A 24,907-nucleotide genomic window follows, 5' to 3' on the forward strand; every position below is an offset into this window, starting at 1 on the left:
ATGTGTTTACATTCTTATACTATATGATTCTAAAAATAGTACATAGTGCTATATTTCCTTAAACTGTAAAAGATGTAATTGTTTGTTTCAAGAAAGAAAACCTACTTGTACTAATCAATTTCTCTTGTAAACAGTGCAAGTTCCAGGGCCAGTAGAAAACCTGCAAGCTGTATCTACCTCACCTACCTCAATTCTTATTACCTGGGAACCTCCTGCCTATGCAAATGGTCCAGTGCAAGGCTACAGATTGTTCTGCACTGAAGTGTCCACGGGAAAGGAACAGGTAGGCGAGAGAATGGGCTCCACTCCTACACCTCTTGGAGAAACTGCAAGATACCTGCAGGCTCTCGAGATAAGCCAGTATCCAGCACATTAACTGGATAGCTGTTCAGTTTTAAAGTAACTGTTATTTAAAATGTTAAGTAACTGAATTCTGGTAGTAAGAGAGACAAATGGGCAATGAGGTGAAATCAGTAAAAAGGATGCCAATGTTTTGTTTGAGTATATAGCAGTCTGGGCCAGGATACCTTTGAATAAGCCCATCTGATTCCAGAAAAATATTTGCGTTTCAGTCCTTATCCTAAAAGATGATCAGTCATATTCAGTGACCTCAGTGAAATTGCTTTTTCATTCATGTATTTGATGTTAATTCTGGCTTATTGTTGTTTTCCATATACTTTACTCCTGAAGACTACCTTCCTCCTCCTTTCATTTTGCTTCTAATCTGTGCTTAGCACAGATCCTGGAAGATAAGCAAATTAGATTTTCAAATAAAAGTAAATGAACCGACACACGAAACTGGACGATTCTGTTTTGTTAACATGTATATGACTATTGAGATGTTTACTTCCAGAGCCTCAACATCATGTGACAGAAGATACATAGACAGTGGGTAGTTAAATAGGAAGGCCCAGAAGTGACCCTGAGATCCTGGAGTTCTTAAGATGTGTTGTGAAGTCTGCCCAGCATAGTGTGCTCCTCATGCTTTCACATACTCTTCAGGATAGATATTTTTCATTAAAAAAATTTGCATTAGTTCTACCCACAGCAGTTCCTAGTTATAGCATGAGTGATTAAGAGATCCTCCTTTGCAATCAGTCATTCCATGTTTGTTTACTGTTACCATGCTATTTCGCTCTTATTTTTAGCTTTCTATTCTACCCTTTTTCCTACACATTTTAGTTCTTCAACAACACACTTTAAAATCCATTTAAATAATATTACCCGAGAAAAATGTGAGCATGAGGATCATTGGGAAGAGTGACATAATGGTTCTTCTAGAGCAAACTGGCTCTCATTTCTCAGTGAACTTCACCTCCAGCACCTCATTTCTTTAGCTGTGAAGTGAGCACCTCATTTCTTTAGCTGTGAAGTGAGCACCTCATTTCTTTAGCTGTGAAGTGCCAAAAACAATTCCAACTTAACTTCCCAGCATTTTGAGAGAGAATTAATGTAGCAAAGTATCTGTCAGTTTCAAGAGCCTTGAGTATATTTCAGCAGGAGAAGGAAGAATTCTATTGTTTCTTGGGATATTAGTCCATTTCCGGTACAGGAGCCACTGTCTGTTCCTGGGGCTTCACGAGCTGCCTTCTGCCTGTCAGAGTTTTGGTGTGGGTGTTAATACAACACACTATTCAATGTACTGGGTGGTGTTAAACAAATTGGAACTTAGTGACTGTGAAGACAGCATGGTGTTAATTTAACTAGGAGTCTACATAGTGGTTCGGTCTTTAGTGAAGGAGTGTGTGTCACCATTTCGGTTTTGTAACAACTCATAATAAGGCTAGAGTGTTGCTTTGTGAATGAGAGTCTACTATCAATTCACTGATTGCTCAGAATGGCTGCCATTTCTGCTTTAATATGCCTTCTGAATAATGGTTTTGGTGTTTTATGTCTCCAGAATATAGAGGTTGATGGGCTATCTTATAAACTGGAAGGCCTGAAAAAATTCACGGAATATAGTCTTCGATTCCTAGCTTATAATCGCTATGGGCCAGGAGTATCTACTGACGATGTGACGGTGGTTACACTTTCTGATGGTAAGTTCTAGACAGTGGAACTTGACGCACTTATTTGTTATAATAATGAACTAATATTGAATGCATGTGATATATTCCGTGTTCAAGGTGTCCTAACTAAAACTTCATGAAATAGACTAACATACATTAGAAATTTGGCTTATTCGTCAAACCACCTATTACAGTCAAATTTAAACTTTGAAAAGGCATATACTGAATCAGGATGTCCTAATTAGTCATTTTCAAGGTGTGACTACTGCCTACAAGCTCAAAAATAATTGTGTGTGTGTGTTTACCTTTATTCCTATAAATACAAACCCATTTGTGCACGCGTGTGGGCTCATTTACATCAGCATCTTTTGTTTTTCCTTCTAAACAGTGGTAGGTGATTAAACGTGTTTAAACGATGGACAATCCTACATATACCTCTTATTTGAAAAAAAAAATCATGCAGATTCAGGCCAAATAATCCAATATTGAAAGTATTAAAACTGAACCTGAAAATTTATATTTTACTTTTACCTTGCCTAGCAAATGAAAGCTTAGACGTATTTTTTAATGCCATAAAAAAGAGGAAGAAGTCTTAATGAAATAGATGAATTTGACAAAGCAGTAGCAGAGGTAACTAGAGATCTAAGAAACAGATGATAATGAAATGTTGGAAGTTTAATGAAAAGTGAAAATAAAGCATAGCAGAATTTATGATATGAGGCCAGTGACAATTCAGGCAGGTGCCGAAATGCAGAGATGTGACCTCTATGAATATTAAAAAGGTGGCAAGCTATTTCTTTTCAACAACAGTTTCCATGTTGGTGTGTGTAATTCTATAAATTATTGATCTTTCGAATTTCAAAAAATGACTTCAGTTTGTGATTCCTTGGCCAATCCACCATGCTCTAATCTCAGAAAGAGTCTGGGTAAATACTTCACACAACATCAGTGAAATGAGGAAGCACAAGCATGTTCCGAAGGACAGTGCAAAGGAGACGCGGGAGCAATGTTCACTTGCAATTTCAATATAAAAAATATATATCTGACAGCACGTCTGTATCATTTTTAGTGTAATTCCCAAGCTCATTCATCTGATTCTGTTATTGAAGACAGAACAGAATATTTATTGGCAGAATAAATTACTTCACAACTTATAATTATAAAAATAAAAGGAAAACAAATGAAAATGAATATTTTACATAATTTATGTAGATTTCTTTCACACTCTGAATGTAATGCTGTGGCCTTATTCTCTACTTTGCTTTTAAATGTCATAAGTGAGAAAGATAGATTATTACTCATTAATCTAAGAATTATTATCTAGAAGTGTTGCAACATTTAGGATTTAGAAAATGCCTGTCGTTTAAATAAAAGGATTTCATGAACCTCATTCAACAAGCATCACTGTGCAAGAGGCCCCCAGCTCCCCTATGTCAGATGCATTTGATACAGAAAGCATGCACTCCAGGGGCCCCTAGGACTGGGCAGTCTGACCTCATCTGCATTCATCTTTACAATCACTTCATCTCTTTTACTTCAGTCTGATGTCCTTTCCTCTCTACTGAAGCTCTCCATGCTGAGGTCACATGTAGATGAATTTAATTATAGTCACCCACTGCCTAGTTGTACTTAATAAAGCCATATTCTCCTTGACTTTTTAGATATTATAAAGGCAGATATTGTGAAAATTAGGTGGCTAACCCATATAAGCACCTGAAACATGAGCATGGCATATATTTAGATGTTTAATAAATGTTATTATGCCAGTGTCTCTCTTTCTGTGATTCTAAATGTTCCTTAAATGACAGATGATGTTATATTCATCTCTATATCCCTCCTTATTCAGTAAATATTTATTGAATTACTCAGGCAGTTCAGCCAAACCTGTACAAATGTTTGTAAATAAAGACTCATCTTTAGGACTTCTTATTAGTGAGACTAACATATAATTATGGCTACATACATGTGTTACAGAGACCTTCATATCTCTTATAAAGCCCTGGAAAATCTTACCAAAAAATTATTTTGGGCCCATAGAAAAATTGAATTAAAAAAAATGAAACGCCAACTGTTTTTCTAAATTAATTATCCCAAAAGTATTCTTGTTACGCTAAGATGCTTATAAAAAAAATTTATGCTAGTGAATTGTCATTTCTAATTTAGCTCCACTTTGTTTCTCTGGGAAGAAACATTGTTATTGTTCAAATTCCTCCATCCAGTGTATCATTGGTTTATGATGTTCTACTTTTTCAGACCCTTGGGATCGTAGATGTCGACTAAAAAGGATGCACAACTTGCGAGTTGTGAGTTAGTTTATTTGGGGTCAAAATGAGGACTGCAGCCCAGGAGGCAGCACCTCAGACAGGTCTGAGAGACTGCTCCAAAGCGGCATGGGGAAAGGTAGATATATAACGTTTTGGTGAAGGGGAAGTTGAATACCATCGGAGAAGGCAATGGCACCCCACTCCGGTACTCTTGCCTGGAAAATCCCATGGACGGAGGAGCCTGGTAGGCCACAGGCCATGGGGTCACTAAGAGTTGGACATGACTGAGCGACTTCACTTTCACTTTTCACTTTCATGCGTTGGAGAAGGAAATGGTAACCCACTCCAGTGTTCTTGCCTGGAGAATCCCAGGGACGGGGGAGCCTGGTGGGCTGCCGTCTATGGGGTCGCACAGAGTCGGACACGACTGACGCAACTTAACAGCAGCAGCCCAAGCACTTGTTTTACAAAAGTTTTTTTGCTAGTCATGAGAATCTGATGTCACCATGAAGGGATTTCGTGCTTCTCTAGATAGGAGGAGATGCAAGGATTGAGATCATAAAATCAGTTCCTGAAAATACCCAACTATCTAAAGACCTGTCCCATCAGATTCCCTGGAGCACAGAGGGCCTCACTGCACCCTGAGCTCCCTCAGGGGTCCCTGAGGGTCAACAGCTATAGCAGCGCTGGGCTCGGTCTCCTCAGAGGCAGATGGCAAATGCCCTTGTTGTTCAGTCTGGTGGTAATGCTCTTGGCAAGTGCCAATTTGTAGTGGGCATAAAGCATCAATCTAGACAGTCTAATATTTAGTACAGACAGTGAGTAGATTTGCCAGTTGGTTCCAGTATACTGTCTCTTGAACTAGTTGACATAAATAGGTTATTTATAGGTTTTATGAATTAATGAGCATGCATTTGCATCCATGCCAACTTGCCCTATGTCCAAAGGCATAGGGACCAGATTTCTTGGGCAAACTCAACTCTAGGAATGTGCTTCTTAATCAGTAATATTTCTTGAGTGTTTATTAGACCTGGCTTCACATACTTCACAACACTGTATTTCTTCCTGCTTTATAGACAAAAAAACTAAGATAGAGGTCATAAATGCTAGTAAGCAGCAGAGCCAGGTCATGGAAGCTAGTTAGTAAAGAAGGAGGATTCAATGTGGAAAAATGTTGAGTTTCTCTTATTCTACAATAAATGTCTCATATTAGTTCCCTCAAGAAAAATGCTCAGTTAAATATAAATTCTTTCAATCCACAAATTACATGTACAGGACAGCTCAGCCTTGCTAAGGAGAGGAATTCAAGCGACTATATGACTCATTTACAAATGTGGAAACTTAATCTACTCCACAAAATGCTTCATCACCATGTGCTTAAACCAGCATGTTCCACTGTATTAAGAGGAGTTTCCAGATCAAATGACTCTGATTGGCTTTAATGAACTTATTGTAAATGATAAAGTACTTGACATTTTGAAGAGAAAAGCAATGAACTATGTCCTTCCCTTCTGCTTCATGAAACAAGGAAGCATTGTCAAATAAGACAAATAAAGTCCCAATAGATAAATGTTGAATTCCACTCACTTTCACTAATCCTGTCTATTATTATCTATTTATTTGTAAATACTATGAAAATTGATAGTGAAAAGGAGGAAATAATAACTAAAAATACTGTAGAAAACATTGTTCACTTTCTTTCCTGACTGTGTAAAATAAGAATAGCCAGTGTGCTATCATGGAAAAGTAAGAGAAATTTGTATTGTAAAAAGTAGACAGAATTCATCACCACTATTGTGATAAGTACACCTTTGGGACTTGATGGCTTTAAATTCCTAATACAGAAAATTATCAGATTATGGTAGTTTACTCTTTTTCTTATATATTCTTGGTCTTCTGAGATAAGGAGCTAAATATCATTTGTAAGCTTTTATTAAAAGGACATTTAAGGGTTACATATCGTCTAGCATAGCACCTAGAACAAAATGTATGATAAATTTAAGATACCTTCCCTTTCCTCCAAAAATCTATGTTACAGTTTTATTTGGTGATAATGTATAATATAATGTAAATATTATAGTATCAGATGAAACATAGAAGTATTTTTCATGTTTGTGATTTGTTATAGTTTAATATTAAGACTTTATTTCCAATCTTCACTTTTAAAGAATTGCACTTCAGGTTAGCTGTGCAATTATATGATTCAGAATGTAGTATTTTTTTCAGTCTGTACCTATTTTAATTTTTATTGTGCTACAGAGTAATTTGAGTGTGGATCATATTAAACTCTTCCTCATTGTGAGAATATAATTTTTTTTTTAGTTCTTCTGATCACACAAATTGTTATTTCTAGCCTATCTTTAATCTTGTCTTGGTACAGTCACTTTAGAAAGCTTTGTATCTATTAAAACTTAGCATATGTTTAACCCTCATAAGGAGTTCCACTTCTACCAGTATTTCTGCTCCTAAGTATATAATGAAGGAAATGAGTGCAATTGTCCAGCAAAAGTACAAACTAAAATTTCAGAGCAGTTTTATTCTCATAACTCCAAACTAGAAATTGATCCAAATGTCACTCATCAGTAGAATCAGTTCAGTTCAGTTCAGTCACTCAGTCGTGTCCGACTCTCCGCGACCCCATGAATCACAGCACGCCAGGCCTCCCTGTCCATCACCAACTCCCAGAGTTCACTCAAACTCATGTCCACAGAGTCGGTGATGCCATCCAGCCATCTCATTCTCTGTCATCCCCTTCTCCTCCTGCCCCCAACCTTTCCTAGCATCAGAGTCTTTTCCAGTGAGTCAACTCGTCGCATGAGGTGGCCAAAGTATTGCAGTTTTAGCTTTAGCACCAGTCCTTCCAATGAACACCCAGGATTGATCTCCTTTAGAATGGACTGGTTGGATCTCCTTGCAGTCCAAGGGACTCTCAAGAGTCTTCTCCAACACCACAGTTCAAAAGCATCAATTCTTCGGCGATCAGCTTTCTTCACAATCCAACTCTCACATCCATACATGACCACAGGAAAAACCATAGCCTTGACTAGACGGACCTTTGTTGGCAAAGTAATGTCTCTGCTTTTTAATATACTATCAAGGTTGGTCATAACTTTCCTTCCAAGGAGTAAGCAGTAGAATAAACAAATATAAATTAGGGTAATTATATATTATAATACTATAGAAAACAAAAATCTATTGCTACTTGCAACAATATGAATGAATATCAAGAAACAACAATTAGCCAAAGAAGCCAGCCTAGGGGGGAAAAGACAACAACTATAGTTTTGTTTTTAGTGAGCTCAAAATAAACTAATTTCTGGATTTAGAGGTCATAAAAGTAGTGGCTACTATCAGAAAGATATTGACAGAAAAGGGACACAAATGAGCTTTCCAGAAAAAGATACAGAAAATGATATGGATAATATTCTATATCTTGATCTAGGTGGCGTTTGAATGGAAACACACACACACCATTTTATCCAGTCATAGATTCTGAAAGATTTGTGCACTTTCTTATATGTTATAGCATAATTTAAAAAATAAATTTGCAAAAATAATAAACATTTTGATTGCTGAGCAAATTTATTCATCAGAACCCTAAATGTGAAAAACATTTTACTGTAATCTTATAATTTTTCTATTAATTGATTCATTCGACAAATATTTGCTAAGTGTGCCCCATGTGCTTGGCACACATCAACGTTGGGCATGCAGCATCAAAAGGACAAAACTTCTGGTTCCTCTGAGGGTTATATTCTCTATTTGATAAGAAAATAATAATCAAATGAAGTTTTAAAATAAAGTCTATCTTGTAAACAATGGAATATCTTTTTGAAAGAATACTTGTTGACTAATTCATTGAACAAGCCTCTGGTAAACATTTTATCACAAGTTACTATGATATTAACTTTTATCAAGTACTAAGACAAGAAGTTCAAAGTCAAAACAAAAAAGTGATTATAATTCCCATCATGTATAGAAAGGCCCAGGAGCTAATATTTGAGTAAGTATTCATTTTTTCATTTAATTATTGAGTCAGTAAATATTATTTGAATGTCAGTTTGGAGGCTATAAAGATTAATCAGACATATATCACGTCTTCATAGTGATTATTTTTCAGAAGGCAAAACCTGAGTAGGACATAAATAAATTCAGGGTAAATACAAGTACACCAGGAAAACATAGATATTGTCCAAGTTCAAATTAAGGAAGAGAAACATAACAAAAATAGCACTTAAAATTTTGAGGATGCTGGAAGCATTTCTTCTCTATCAAAATTTATGAACTTGTCATGAAAAAAATACTCAGATTTATATATGGTAAGCATTTACTGAATTCCTGAAGTATTTACTGAAGCTACTTATATTCCTGTTGTGGGGCAGATCTTTAATTTTTTTATGATTCATCCATTACATCCAGAATAGTACTTGACAAATAACAGTCATTCAGTGAATGGCTGTCTTAGAATTACTAACATGATAGAATATTCACTTTTTGATACAGTAAATATCCATTCAGAAGTATTATACAGAAGGCTGTATATGTTCTTCCACCTTTTGTGAAGGAGCAGAACAATTGAAATGCAAGTAGGAGAAACAAAATACCTAGAAAACTCACAAAGAAAAAGAAATTGCTCCCTTGTTAATAGAATTCACTCACCAAATGCTCTCCGGTAACCTACTTGCATTTGTGACACACAGGTTTAATTACAAAGTGTGAAAAGAAAGGGGATGTGTTTCTTCTTTTCACTTTTTAGGGGATAATAAAGTTTGCATTAACAGGATTAAGCAACAAGAGTGACCATTAGAATGACATATTTCATCATAAAACCATGCAGGTCCTGAAAAGCACAGTATCTTAAGCCTTTAAAACCACTCCAGGAAATCTCCTGTGTGATTTTATTGGTTCCTCTGGGAAGTTTATCACCAGGAAGCTGTAATTAAATGGCAGTATTTAGTATCACTGCAGGTGCTTTCTTGCCTAAGTGTTTTGGGGGCTCCCTAGATGAATAACTGGCCCACCAAGTGAGAAAAATGTAAACAAATGCAGTTATTTTCCATCTCTCCAGGAAAATATTGAACTGCCACCTAGAATCGCCTACCTAATTATTCTTACAAACTGTGAAAAATATGCACTTTCTCTTTTCAAAGAGGGTTGGGGTTTCTCTTTTATGATTTTTGGCAATAACTGGTCTCACCTTGTTTGATTTCTTCTAGTGCCAAGTGCCCCGCCTCAGAACGTCTCCCTGGAAGTAGTTAATTCGAGGGTGAGTTGTGGAAATGTTTACTACTTCCTTACCTATACATGTGTAACTTTCAGTCTGCCTGGGGTGGATGGCGGCCTCCATGTGAGCAAATGTTCCAGAACAACACAGTGAGTGGCATTAATCTGACGCCCTCCACCACACTTGCATTAAACAAAAGGGTTGTTTTCTTCTAGTACACTTCACTCTGTAAATGTTTTAACGATTAGAGGTTATTCCATTAGGCAATAGAGTTATCTTCTCACCTGTATTTATCAGTACAGGACATTATGTGCTGGGTGGAAAAATTGAATGTGGGAATGAAAAAAAGCAACTTCAAGAGGTGGGATAAAGAGAGACCTTGTTTCCTGGTAGATTTAGTTAGAATTGACTATTTTCATCATCATCCCTCTTCTCTTATAGACATGGAAGGCTGTTCTTGGGGTCTGATAAGGTTATATTTATGAAGCAGTGTTTCTCAGTGATGAATGTTTTCCTGGCCTGAAAAGTTGATGTAACTTTCAAAAGGGCTTAAATTAGGCTGGGTATAGCTAAAGATAAGGAGTTTAACGCCAGAATCAGCTTTCTGGAAATCTCTCCTTATTTAGAGAGTGTCTCACTCAGCCTTGGAAACAAGCCTAAGCCATGTAGTTTAGACTGATCTGGCTTCCTTCTTTCATCATCTGACCGTGTGTGCCCAAGGAAGTAATTTCACTCTCCCTGGACCTCACTGAGGAGGTTGGCCTAAGTGGTCTCCTAGCTCTAGAAGACAACGGGAAATTTAATGTGTCTTCGAGAAAGTCATACTTTGGTATTTAATCCTAGCTTTCCCTCTTAGTAACTGTATCTGATGTTAGAAAATCTCCAGCCTGAATAAGCCCAGCTTCTATTACATATTCATGTAATGTGAATGTTAATTCTTCCCTCACTGATTTGTCCTGAGGAAGTAGTGATATACCTTATGCAATGGATCTAACTTAGTGTCAGCACTTATTACTTCATTCAGCGTACAATTCCTTGCCGTATTTTGCAGTTGCCTCTGATGAAGTCATAGTCTGTGATTTTGATCAGATTTACCTCTGTCAAATGAATTTATCTTTTGGAGCTAATGAAAAAAATGTCTCTAGAAAATGGTTACCCTTTATATTTTTAGACACTAATTGCATGCAAATGAATGAAACAAATTTAAACTTGGAAGAAAAATAAGTGAATTAAGGGAGAAAAAATTAGCTAAAGGGAAATAACCAGAAATAGGCATTACCCTAAAAGTGACATTATTATTTACAACAACATTAAATGTTTTATAGCTGTGCTGTTCTTATTAAGAGATTGCCAAATCAAAGTCAAGTAGATTTTAACAACTCTTGTAGGTTGCCGTTGAGTGAATCTTGGAGACCATATTGTAGTTTCTCTTGTTTTAATGACTCATTTTTATTAGACTTTTACCCTCTGTATATCTTTCCTCCAGGACAGAACATAGAAATTGATACATGCTCTTTTCGCACGTGTATCCTCATATCCCATAAAAGTCTGCTTCAGCACAGGATAAATGTTTTCTTCTGAATGTGAATAAGGCATTACTGAATGACTCTGGATGCTATCTTTGAATATGAATTTATTACTTTCCTATGAGAGGGAATTCCTGGATTGCAAAATTGACTCTTCAACTGATGTGTGTGTATATCTGTGTGTATATATATACACACACACAAATATCATAGACCATGCTCTTCTATACTCTGCAGTGTTTGCAGCAAGCAAATATTAACATTCCTGATTCTGTCCGCCTGAATTTCTCTCTGCAGCATTGCACTACCAGAAAATTTAACTTGTTCATTAGTTTTTCAGAATGAACACAACAGAGCAAAACACTGGAAACCTTCCTACTCTCCCCTTCCTCTGTTATCTTCCTTCCTAGCTTTTAAGGAATTATAAATTATTTCTCTTGGATTGTTACCAAGAGGAAAAGAACTGGGTGATCAAACACTGTTTTATCATCCCCAAAATGTTGAAACAGAGAAAAACACTAACAATATTCTATTTTGATATACTTTTCTTTAAAAGAAAAGCTCTCAAATATACTAATATTTGCTCCTAATGATTACCATTTCAAGGAAAAATGTTTATTTAAAAATAAACTTTGTAGTTGAAAAATTGACATTCTTTTTGACCAATAGAATTATGAATTTTATTTTTATTTAATATAGTAGGAAGAGTCATACTTTAAATTTTTATCTAAATCATATCAGCAATTATGGAACTTTTGATTAACAGTCAATGAGGAAATGTCTTGGTGTTTGCACACAGGTGGCTAGGATTTCTGTACGTAGAACTGAAAAGTGACTATAAGATATGAGAGTTTCGTTTATAGATATTTGTTATGGTATGGCCCTCTATAAGCCAACTGGACCAGAAATCATATTCCAGGACATGCGAAAAAAGTGGTCATAATACACTGAGATAAAGGACCAAAGGAGTTTTCTGGTCCGGCACAGTAGATTGCCTTTATAAAACTAATCACAAAACAGACTAGATTCCTTTTCTGTATGTTACCTGTGATCACATGTGTTATTTGAAGGAATGGCTTGGCATATAGATATTGTTTTTAGTTAATGGTAATGATTAGATGGTTATTTTTCTTATACTAAATACTTTTTTATTTTAACAAGAAATCACATCTTCATTAGAAAAGATAAAATAGTGACTTATTATATGTACTTTAAAGTGCTACTTTTAGGAAAACTTTCTGTAAGGATAATTTTCTTAAGATTTTATTTTGAAAGCTATTATTAGAAGATATAATTACAACTTAATTAATTGGTTGGTATATAATGTACAGTTTGTAGACTTCAAGGGGCTTATTAAGTTGGACCTGACTGTTTTCCTTCATTTCAATACAGAAGTTCTCAGAATAAGACAATTTAGGGTATACTGAGATTCAAGGTATTCATGGTGTTTGGACTCTTTCAGTAGCTCTCTGAGATCTTGAAAAGTCACTGTGTCTTGGTTTCATTTATTAATTTAATGTTACTCTACACTTACTATATATCTTGTGTGTGTGTGACTGTGTGCATGTGTGCGTGCATGCGTGCGTGTGTGTGTGTGTAAATATAAAGCTAGGGACCTAACTCAGTCTTTCCCTTCATGGAACTCACAGTTTATTAAGAAAACATGGGAGAGAAAATTCAGCTTTCATCTAACCACATTAATCTATTGTAACTCTTCAAAGTAGACATTTTACCCTCCTTGATAAGATGAGAGAGCCAGAGAGAGTCTCTAAAATCTCTCATGGCTTCCAAACATCTCTGACTGTATTTTCACTTGTTATACCTTTTCTGAATCCTTTTATCTTTACAGAATTTGAGAAAATGGCACAGGTATATTGATTAACTCACATGGGCAGGTATTTATCAGCTGAGCACTACGGGGTGATTACAAGGAAAGAAGCACTAAATCCAAAGAAGAAGGGAAAAAAACACAGTAAAACACCAGGCACAGATCATTGTGCACGTTTAGAGTCTTCACAGAATATTAGATTTCTCTCATTAGGTCACCTTTCCACTGTTGAAATTCTTATCCTTCATCTATGTGGATGTCATTTTGCCCACCCCAGAAAGGGTTACCCAGTTAGTCACTCAAAGTTCAATATTATGTGATACAAACCACTACAACAGTAAAAAAATTATGACCGGTTATCTTTTTTTCATCTTAAGGCATTTCATTTCCCCATGTTTCAGCATAATTTGGCATGCTTTAATAACTTGAAAATTAGTTAGCAATCATGCAATTCCCTTTACCCAGAAACTACCCAAAGGGAGAATTAAAATAGCAATTTCCAACTTCAGAAAGCAAACTGATCATTTTGGTCCCAGATCTTTTACTGTCTTTTAAAAAGTAATTAATTAATTAATACTTTATTAACACAAGGGGAATCTTAAGCATTGTATCACTGAATTAGCCTCAAAAGGCTGTGTTTCTCAATATGTGTCATGACAGGAATGGGTTGGTTTGTTTGTTTTTCAATTTAAGATTTGACAGATTCAGAAATATTTCACTTTTTTTTTTATTGAAGTGTAGTTGATTTACAGTGTTGTGCTAGTTTCTGCTATATGGCAAAGTGAATCAGCTACATATGTACACCCATATTCAAGAAGGGTTCTGACTGAGGTGTGTCTCTTCTGTCATTGGGCTAGTGATAAAATCAACAGAAGTGACAGCCCAGTGGAGAGCTGAGTGAGGCTTTTGCATTTGATTCCCAGCTGGGATGTTCACTTGTGTGAAAATAAGGATAAAGGGATAAACTGGAAGAATGAAAAAGGGCCAATTGAATTATGTTATTCTGTAGATCTTCTATTTTAGGGGGAGGGTCTTTGTGTGTGTGTGTGTGTGAAATTGAGATCTTTCCTTGGTTGTGCGGAGGGCTCTTGCATTAACACTGCTTCCTGCTGCATCACAACCTCCCTAAAGCCGCACTGTTTACACAGGTGTTCTAGAACCACTCCTATCATCTCACCATGATTGTAAATGTCGATCGCCCTCTTCTGTGTTGTGTAAAGGCCTTTGATTGCTCATGAAAAAAGCAATTTTGGTTTTTCTGTTTGAATCATCCTAGATCCTTCAGAAGATACATTTTGGCCACTGAGTTATTTGGAGCCAGAACTCTGTGTCCTCCCCTCACTAATACAGTGAATTTCTGAAACCAATTTAATGTGGAGAAGGAGGAGTCATAGGAGACGTTTAGGTGACCTTAGGTGACCTTTAGGTGATTGATTTCACATAAAGATAAATTAGAAACTGGCGTTACAGTAATGTGTATGCTCACACGCTTCATACTGATTTTGTATTCAATCACAATACACAGAACACTTCTGTTGGACTGTGGTGTGTTGAATTCATTTGAAGTAGATACAGATCTCTTGCTTTTTTATAGTTACTGACCCCTTCATTGATTCATTATGTAACTGCTCTTTGAGCACAGATAAAGTCCAGAAACAATGACTGAAAATATTTGGGAAAGAACGTAAGGGTAGGAGCATAGTTGTAAGGAAGGGAATGTCCCCGATAGTTCTTAGTGTCTAGTCATTGTTAGTGTTTTGTCTATTGGTTGGTTTCTTTTCTGTCTAAAATTTGTAGACTAGACAAAAACAGTATGGATACACATTTCTGTATTATATTAAAATAAGACAATCTGTAATAATTCATGAGACTCCCTCAAAAATAAAGTTGTGTTTGATCTGTAATTTGTATAGAACCTATTTTCAGATATCTGCTATCCTACTTACTCTTTTGAAAAAAAAAATTTTTTTTAATCGTGGTAAAATATACATGGGCTTCCCAGGCAGTGCTAGTGGTAAGGAATCTGCCTACCGATGCAGGAAACACAGAAGATGCGGGTTTGATCCCTGGGTCAGGAAGATTCCCTGGAGGAAGAATGGCACCCCACTCTAGTATTCTTACCTGATGAATTCCTTGGGCAGAGGAGTCTAGTAGGCTACAGGCAATGGGGTTGCAAGGAGTCAGACATAAGTAAACACAAAACACAGATAAAATTTACCATTTTAACCACTTAAAACACATGGTGTATAGGCATAAATACATTCATATTATTGCCCAATCATCACCATTCATTTCCAGACCTCTTTTCATCTTCTCAGACTGAAACTCTGTGCCCACTGTATAGCAGTACTTCATCCTTCTTCCTCCAGGCCCTGGCAACCACTATTCTACTTTCTGTATCTTTTTTTTTAAAGAAGTGAGGAAACCAATAACAAAAAATTTATTATTGCCCTTTCAATTTATCTTCATAGACAAATAAAACACTGAAAATTTTAAGTCTTCACTTTCACTGGGGAATGAAGGATTTAATGGACTGTAGTGGTTAAGAATAGAGGCAGATGCTTTAGCTGGTTGGAAAGAAAGACCTCCCTTTCCATTATTGATACTGCTTTCAGCTTACTTCTCTTTCATAGTCTCACATTGATGAATTATTTTTTAAAAATCTACTGATAAAGCCAACTCTCATAGTTAACAGTAAAGAACCAGAACTACATGCATGGAATTGTTCTGGAGTAACTCTGGGAAACATAATCTTGGTCGTCAGCATCAGTTTTATATCCCATCATAATTTAGATCAGAGCCCTACGTAGTAGCGAAATTGATCCTTTGATTTATTTTTGAACATTTGAAGTCAACTGTTTCCACCTTTTTTTACTGAAAACATGATAGATACATTATGAATGAGAATATTAGGACAGTAAAAACATTTGCATAACAAAATTTTAATAATATAAAGGTATCATACCATTTAAATAAATTTTGCAAATAAGTCAAAGAAGAGGACACTCTTGAAATTCTAAGCATATCTGTGTATCACACCATCACTCATTTTCTTAGGTACATGTGGTACTCTTCCAAGCAATGATGTTTTTAAAAACTGTGAGAAAAATAAGTCCTCTATTGAAGATAAAAGGCCGTGAAGAGTGTTTGTTTAATTCTGCTTTGCCCAAATGATTTCTTTCTATGAAAGCATTTTGTACTAAGTACTCTCTTTAAAACCTTTTTTATCTTTTATCTTAACATCACGATATACATTCCAAGGGGCTTCCCAGGTAGCGCTAGTGGTAAAGAACCTCCCTGCCAAAGTAGGAGAAATGGTTTGATCCCCGGATCAGGAAGATCCCCTGGAGGAGGAAATGGCCGCCCACTCCAGGATTCTTGCCTGGAGAATCCCGTGGACAGAGGAGCCTGGCAGGCTATTATTCATGGGGTTGCAAAGAATCAGAAATGACTGAAGCAACCTAGCACACATGCATGCTTCTTTCCAAACAGAGCGATGTACTCTAAAAATCGAGTAACCTGTTTCCTACATTCTTACCTGAATTAATTTGAAGTAAAAATAAATAGTACATGAAAGAAGAAGAAATTGTGAAAAGCTAGAAGTGAATCTAGAAACAGTCTTTATAACATGCCTATGTGCATAACTAAAGAACAGGGAATTACGAACCATTAAAGACATTTATTACATGATTTGAATAAGAGACAGGATTAAATCTTGATATCTTTATGAAATTTTATAATGTAAACAGAATAGAAAAACATTTCCTAGAAGTTCTCATCTTCTTACTTCAGATACCTGAATACATCATTGTTTGCCGTTGTGCGTTTTGAGGTTATTACATTTTGCTCTTTCCGAGGTCTAGTCACTGCCCCTTAGTGTACCTACATAAAGTCTTGTGACAAAGAGTCTAAAATATGTGCTAGAATACCATTCTCTTTGGAGTTCTAGTCCCGTTTTCATATCACCTTGTAATTTGTACTTCATCACACACATTTCTGATGGATCCAATTCTGATTGGCTCTGAAGGCAAAGCTCACTTGAGCCTTTCCATGAAGTTTAATGAGATTTCCCTCAAGTCATACATTTTTGAAAAGTGGTAGGTTTAATATTGGACTTAAATTAAATGAACCTAGGTTTAGTGATAAGATCTCTGATTTTAATTTAGTTCATAGAAGTTGCACTTGTATTTGGAAAGGTTGATGAAGTAGAGGACAAGAATAGGTCTAGTCCCACCAGTAGCTAAAAGCAGTTGCTAACTATGTGATTTGATTTTAGAGATCTTGGAACATTCAATTCACTAGTGTAACTTAAAATATTGTTTATGTTAGAAAACAAAGGTTGAAAAACAAATCTTTCATCTGAAAGATTTAAGACATTAGCATGAGTATGGTAATTGACATTCTTGGCACATATTTAAGGAGCATCTAATTATAACCATAATAATAATAAGGACAGTAATTTTTCAGCAGGTGTTTTGTGTCAGACAGTATGCTAAGTAATTAAAGCCTATTTACTCCTTATAATAACCCTATAAGATAAGTATTATTTATTATATTAATGATTAGAATATTAACTTTGAGCCAAGTTTATTGCTGGGAAAGCTATGAAGTCAGTCAAATGTCCTTCTAAATTGCACATGGTAATATGGTAGAGAGGGAGCTAATTATAAATCAGATGGTCAGGAGTGGGCATTTTAAGAAGATGATACTTAAGCTGAGACAAGAATATGAAAAAGGACCAGTTTTGTCACCTTTAGAACAAATGATTCCAAGTAAAGCTAACAACTTGTGAAAAAGTCTTGAGAAAGCTTGTGTTCCAAATCATGTGTACATGATTGTGAACTTGAAATAATACCAGCATGTGTGGATTATAGATCACGGGGTCAGGGCTAGATCACATAATGGTGTTTTACAGGGAATGGTAAACACTGGGATTCACTCTGTGGATGATGCAGAGGGTTTTGAAAGGGGAACCATCTCATTCAACTTTTTAAAAGACCATATTGGCTGCCATGGGGAAAATTGTTGGGGTAGGGTAGAGAGAAAGCCAGGACACCAGTTAGGACACAGTTCCGTGATCTATCATATATTTGACAATTGTAGCTGAAACCTGGGTGTCATTATAGCAGATGAAGAGAGAAGTGGAAAAAGCCATATGTGTTACATCTGGAGCCGAGAAGATTGGCTAGTGGGTTGGATTAAACCACACACACACACACAGCACAGATAAAGAGAAGAATCAAGGATCGAGACTAGATCTTTATTACTAAACGAATGAATTGTGGAGTTGTTTAATGAGATAAGAATGACTGGAGAAAAAAATTGGTTTAGAGGGAATAATCAAGTAGTTTCTGGACATGTTGAATGTAAGATTACTACTAGACATATGATTAGACCCACTCCAATATTCTGGGTTTCCGAGGTGGCGCTGGTAGTAAAGAGTCTGCTTGCCAATATAGGACACATAAGAGACACAGGTTTGATCCCTGGATCAGGAAGATCCCTTTGAGGAGGGCACAGCAACTCATTCCTATATTCTTGCCTGGAGAATCCCAGGGACAGAGGAGTCTAGGGGGCTGCAGTCCATAGGGTCACAAAGAGTTGGACACGACTAAAGCGACTTAACACATGCACAGGAAGAGGTAATAGTTGGGAGAGCAGGGTCTAGGACTTGAGACACTACACATTTAGAGATTCGATGAGAAGGAACAGGAGTGGCAGGATATAGCAGAGGCCTAGTGTCGCAGAGATCAAGGGGGAAGCTTAGATGCTGCTACCTGTGATGTGCACTGAGGAAAGATGGAGTCGAATTAGCAGCAGCGATGTCACCACTGTGGGCGGGAGCATGAAGACAGGAAGCTGGAGGACAGTGTGGAGTGAACGGAGGGTGCTCTTGACAAGTTTTGCTCTGAATTGGAGCAAAGAAATGGACAATAACTTTAGGACATGGTAGACTTGAAGGACGTTTTATTGTTTATTTTTGAATGTGACTGAGACTGCAACTTTAGGAAAGAATACAGTCTAAAGGGTGTAGAAGAGAGAGTGGAATCTTGCAAGAGTGCAAACCTTTGCGTAAACAAGGCAGCAGAGGATCTAGCAGACAAGTAGAGGGGAACAGATCCTTCAAGCTCAGCAAGATGAGCAGAGGTGGAGGGAGTGGGTGTGGATACAGACGTGCCGATCAGTTTGTACCTGAAAGATGAAGAGTGTGAGGGAAGATCATCACCAGTGTGTAATGAAGTATTGAGGGTTTGAAGAGAGGGGAAACATTGGAAAAAGACCAATTTCAGCCAACTCACTGGAAGAGACCCTGATGCTGGGAAAGATTGAAGGCAGAAGGAGAAGAGGGCGACAGAGGATGAGATGCTTAGATGGCATCACCGATACAATGAACATAAACTTGGGCAGACTCCAGGAGATGATGAGGGACAGGGAAGCCTGGCATGCTGCAGTCTTTGGGGTTGTGAAGAGTCAGACACGACTTGGCAACTGAACAACAGCAAAAATTATTTCAGATCATGGAAAGGGATCATAACATACATGAGTAGTGTGGACTGACCATTTGAGATGTGTCTCATGAATTTAAAGTGAAACAGGTCAACAAAATTGTGTTTGCTTTCCTTTCCATGGCTGGTTGTGTGGTGGCTGGTCAGGGGTGGGTAGTTAGTATTGTTTTATTCTGTTCACAGTTTACCAGAAAAGAAGGGATGAAGTTAACTGATTTGGTAAGGGAGTGATTAAAAAGAAGACCCACAGAGTTAGAACTAATGAGAAAAAAACAGTTGGAAGTGGGCATGATACATAATGAAAAAAAACAATAAGGTCATTGGATTTCATTATTTTCCTCATTTTACCCAGGAGACCACTCATATTTTGAGAGACCAGGTTATGGGCTCCAGTGTCACACAGGGAGGCAGCGGCAGCACTGGGATTCGAACCCAGGTTTGGGTTGTTGGTCATTTGACTACATGGTCTCCAAACTCTAGGGTTTTATGAGTTAAGTGATACAAAGCAGAATTCACAATAAGGTTTGTCTTTAAGTGCTGTAAGCTCTCAGTGGAATAGTTTCCAGGCAGAAGGTAAGTTCTAGATCAGCAGCTAGAAGATGGATTCAATCATCCAGTGGAACTCTGGGGGAAGAGATGGAACTCATAGGAAGAGATGGGTATAGATGCTAAGGAAGGAGAGCTAAGGAGGGGATTTCATACACACACACACACACACACACACACAGACACACACATGCACACACACACACACACGCTTCCTTGTCTTCCCAGCTTTTCCTGGAAGGAATCTACATTCTTCTGTATCTCCCAATGATGTATTTCTCTCTGATGAGCCGAAAAAGCACCTCAGTTTCTTAAGTGAACAAAGCTGCTATCTCAACAAAATACGCAGTTCAGTTCAGTCGCTCGCTCAATTGTGTCCGACTCTTTGCAACCCCATGGACTGCAGCACACCAGGCATCCCTGTTCATCACCACCTCCCGGAGTTTACTCAAACTCACGCTCATTGAGTCAGTGATGCCATCCAACCATCTCGTCCTCTGTCGCCCCCTTCTTCTCCCGCCTTCAATCTTTCCCAGCATCAGGGTCTTTTCCACTGAGTCAGTTCTTCTCATCAGGTGGCCAAAGTGTTAGAGTTTCAGCTTCAGCATCAGTCCTTCCAATGAATATTCAGGATTGATTTCCTTTAGGATGGACTGGTTGGATCTCCTTGCTGTCCACGGAACTCTCAAGAGTCTTCTCCAGCACCACAGTTCAAAAGCATCGATTCTTCGGCACTCAGCTTTCTTTATAGTGCAACTCTCACATCCATATAGACTACTGGAGAAACCATAGCCTTGACTATATGGACCTTTGTTGGCACAGTAATGTCTCTGCTTTTTAATATGCTGTCTAGGTTGGTCAAAACTTTTCTTCTTTTCGTAACAAAATATTCAGCAATCTTAAAAACTTATGGCGTTTCCCAATGTACTTCTGGTTTTTCCTCAATTCCAAGTTCTAGAATATATATTTTTATTGAAAGTTTGAAAGGGAAAAATTGAGATCTCAGAGAAGGATTTTACTTTAGTCCTCAAGGTTTGTTGGCTGTAAAATAAAGCCTGTGATCAGCAACTGTGGTCTGGAACCATTAGGAAATATATGTTAGATTTAGAGAAAATGCAAACCAGAACGCTGGGCATACATTTTATTAGAAAACGTTGTTAATTTAAGTAATAAACAAACTAAATCAAATGGTAGTAAATTAGATAACTATAGAGCAAATCTTGCCAGGTAATAGTGCAACTAAATAAGAGTATTATTTTAAGATATAGCTGCTTTAGCAACCAACCTAAATCTAATGTATCTTTCCCTTGAGGTAATTTTAGTTTAATCTCATTAAAAAAAAAACCAAAAAACCTCTAATATTATGCAGTTGGAGTGTACACTCCCAATAACACTCAACACTGAAAGCTACATATTTCATTTATTATGTTGCTCTTTCGCATAGAAAGTGGTAGCCTTTTTTGGTTTTCTAGAACTGCCAAAAACATCGCTGAGTCCACTGTCAAATTATGTGAAACTGACAGAATCTAAGGGCATCATCTTCCTGATTCCTGAACATTTCGTAGAAAGTACGAACTGAACTGAACTGAACTGATGCTGCATATTGAATATAAATGGATTTTTCAAATACATTGAAAAGTATGTATGTAATGGTAGGTTAAAAAGTATTGAAGAACAATTTGATATTTTCAGAAAATTAACATTAGATCAAACTGCATATCTAATCTTAATGGAACTGGGAAAAATTACTTGTGTCTTCTACAAATAACTTTGTTCCGAGGTAAATGATAAGAAATTTTGTAGGATTTTTCTGTGTAGTAGCTCAAGTTCCTTCCACCTAAACATTTCTCATTCGATGCAATCTATTTGACAGACCATTTTGTGTTTTAGCTGAGAGGCAGTAGCTATTAACTAGATCATTGTCTATTTTATATTTTACATGGATAAAGTTGAAGAGAGACACACAAAAGTAATTTCTATGCGAAATTTCTTGTGCTGACTGGAAACAATAGCATCCTTTAAAAATATGAAGCTGACCATAGGTTTTTATCTTTTATGCTTTTATCTTTTATATCTTTTATCTTTTATGCTTAGATGAATTGTGTTGCAGAGAATATATGTGCATATCCATGGCAGTAGTATCAATATTTAATTCTCCATAGATGTCTATATATCAACATTTATTCCAAGTTGAGTTTTCTTTTTTGTACTTCAAAGAAAAAGAAATCAGTGTTTCATTTGAATGCTTATCAAATCAAACTGAAATCAAATATCATGATACTTAAAGGCAACATTGTAAGTTAACAAATCTCCAAATGGTCTCTTAATTTAGAAATTTTATTAGAGAAAAGGAAGACCCTCAAGGTTATTTCCGTTAGAATCTTGAGTGAATTCTTTCATGTGCCTGTTCATTTGTATCTTCATTTATTCATTTGTTGGTTGAATAGTAAATATTCATTGAGTAAATACCACGTGACAGACACTAGCTAAACACTTTAGCTCTGCTAGTTTAATAAGATGCTTCTATGGCATCACCAACTCTGTGGACATGAGTTTGAGTGAACTCCGGGAGTTGGTGATGGACAGGGAGGCCTGGCGTGCTGTGATTCATGGGGTCGCAGAGAGTCGGACACAACTGAGCGACAGAACTGAACTGAACTGAACTGATGGAGGGAGGAGAAGGGGACGACAGAGAATGAGATGGCTGGATGGCATCACCAACTCTATGGACACGAGTTTGAGTGAACTCCGGGAGTTGGTGATGGGCAGGGAGGCCTGGCGTGCTGTGATTCATGGGGTCACAGAGAGTCGGACACGACTGAGCGACTGAACTGAACTGAACTGATGCTTATCAGTCAGGAATCTCAACACCTCCATGAGTGGCAGCGATGAATGAGAATCTGACCAATGACTGACAACATCTGAAACTGAATAGATATTGTGTCCTCATGGAAGAAACTGACTTCTCTACCTGTGTTAAAGGGAGCAGCAATTTCCCTCGCAGTCAGCAGTTAAGACTGAGCTCCCAATGCAAGCGACCTGGGTTTGATCCCTAGTCAGATCGCATATGAACCAAGATCATATGGCATATGGCATGGCCTAAAGGAAAAAAGGGAGCAGTGCTTGTCCCTGCATATTGATTAGAGGTTGTTGAAGCATTTTCTGACGATGCTTAGTTTTGATATAGTCAAAGAGCTGTTCTTGGCATATGAGATGCTGGGTCTAGAAAGCTGACCCTTAGTTACATGCATGCATGCTCAGTCAGGCCCAGCTCTTTGTGACCCCATATATTGTGACTCTTCTGTCTGTGAGATTTTCCAGGCAAGAATACTGGACTAGGTTACCATTTCCTCCTCCAGGGGATTGTTTCAACCCAGGGACTGAACCCACGTCTCCTGTAGCTCCTGCATTGGCAGGCAGATTCTTTTGCCACTGAGCCACCTGGGAAGCTCAGTTACAGGTGGGACTGAATCTGCGCATTGTCTTACTGTCCTGGAACTGAACTTGGGTGTGGCTGAATCAGTGGGTGAAGGCTATCAGCTTGGAGAATGGAGCTGAAGTGCTCAAACTTTAAGAAGCATGAGTGAATGCTAAGTCGTTTGAGTCGTGTCCGACTTTGCAACCCAATGGACTATAGCCTGCAAGTCTCCTCTGTCCATGGGATTCTCCAGGCAAGAATACTGGAGTGAGTTGCTGTGCCCATCTCCAGATTTCCCCAACCCAGGGATCAAACGAGTGTCTCCATCTCTTAGGTCTGCTGCAATGGCAGACAGGTTCTTTACCACGAGTGCCACCTGGGAGCTCTTTAAGGAGCATAGAAATCCCTTAGGGTAGGTACTTGTTTAAGATGCAGAAACCCTTCCCCTCACCCTGCAACACACAAACTTCTGATTCATTAGACCTCCTGTCCAGGAAACTTGTGTTTTCTGATCAAATGGGGATGATCTACAGATCCCATTATAATAGTGTCTAATTCGATCAGTCGTTTCAAACTCTTTAATACAATCAATTTCCAAGATTCACTTTTAAAAACAAAATTTTGAGTAGCATTTTGGTATGTCATGCAAAGGGAAAATGAGAGATGCTGCCATTGGTCTTTCAGGGATGAGGGCAGAGGTGTGCTGGAGCCTGCTTATACTGGTCTCCAAGATCCACTGTTAATTTTCTAAGGAGTTTTATGATCCTATTGTTAAACACAAAAATTATTTGAATTATATAAACTTAGGATTAAATAATTCCTGATTTTAAAAGGTAAAATTTGAAACCTATCACTTCTTCATTACTACATTTTATCTGTGCCTTGAGGTAATTTACATTCAATTTGCACACTGGAAATAATGTAGAACGGTGTGCTTCTCAGTTCTGCTATCAGTGATGTCACATTGGTCACTTGAAATTTCCCTTGTTAGGTATATTTATATTGCAGAAATCAGCCAAGGCCAAACATGAAGGCTTTTTTTCCCAGAAAGCTAAATTTTGAACATGTTTTAGTATCCCACAGATTCCCTGGTGTCTCAGTGATAAAGAATCCACCTGCCAATGCAGGAGTATGGCAAGGCTGTATATTGTCACCCTGCTTATTTAACTTATATGCAGAGTACCTCATATGAAATGCTGGGCTGGATGAATCACAAGCTGGAATCAAGATTACTGGAAGAAATATCAACAACCTCAGATATGCATATGATACCACTCTAATGGCAGAAAGTGAAAAGGAACTAAAAAGCCTCTGATAAGGGTGAAAGAGGAGAGTGAAAAAGCTGGCCTAAAACTCAGCATTCAAAAAACGAAGATCGTGGCATCTGGTTCCATCATTTCATGGCAAATAAAAAGGGAAAAAGTGGAAGCAATAACATTTTATTTTCTTTGGTTCCAAAGTCATTGCAGATGGTGACACTTGCTTCTTGGAAGAAAAAATATGACAAACCTAGATAGAGTATTAAAAAGCAGAGCTATCCCTTTGCCAGCAAAGGTTCGTATAGTCAAAGCTATGATTTTTGCAGT

At 37.4% G+C, this 24,907-nt stretch overlaps 1 protein-coding gene across 1 annotated transcript in view; it reads left to right on the forward strand.

Moving 5' to 3' along the window:
• The window catches only part of DCC (DCC netrin 1 receptor), an 887,682-nt gene that overhangs the window by 522,882 nt on the left and 339,893 nt on the right, over nucleotides 1-24,907 (forward strand). The window contains exons 10-12 of the mRNA XM_088833422.1: nucleotides 135-283; nucleotides 1,901-2,039; nucleotides 9,490-9,539. Of these exons, the coding sequence (XP_088689548.1) occupies nucleotides 135-283; nucleotides 1,901-2,039; nucleotides 9,490-9,539 (338 nt within the window). The remainder of the gene's footprint in view (nucleotides 1-134; nucleotides 284-1,900; nucleotides 2,040-9,489; nucleotides 9,540-24,907) is intronic.

The sequence above is a fragment of the Moschus berezovskii genome, chromosome 28, assembly GCF_049115385.1.
Source record: "Moschus berezovskii isolate FMDL1 chromosome 28, NW_MosBer_1.0, whole genome shotgun sequence".
Taxonomy (NCBI): Eukaryota; Metazoa; Chordata; class Mammalia; order Artiodactyla; family Moschidae; genus Moschus; species Moschus berezovskii.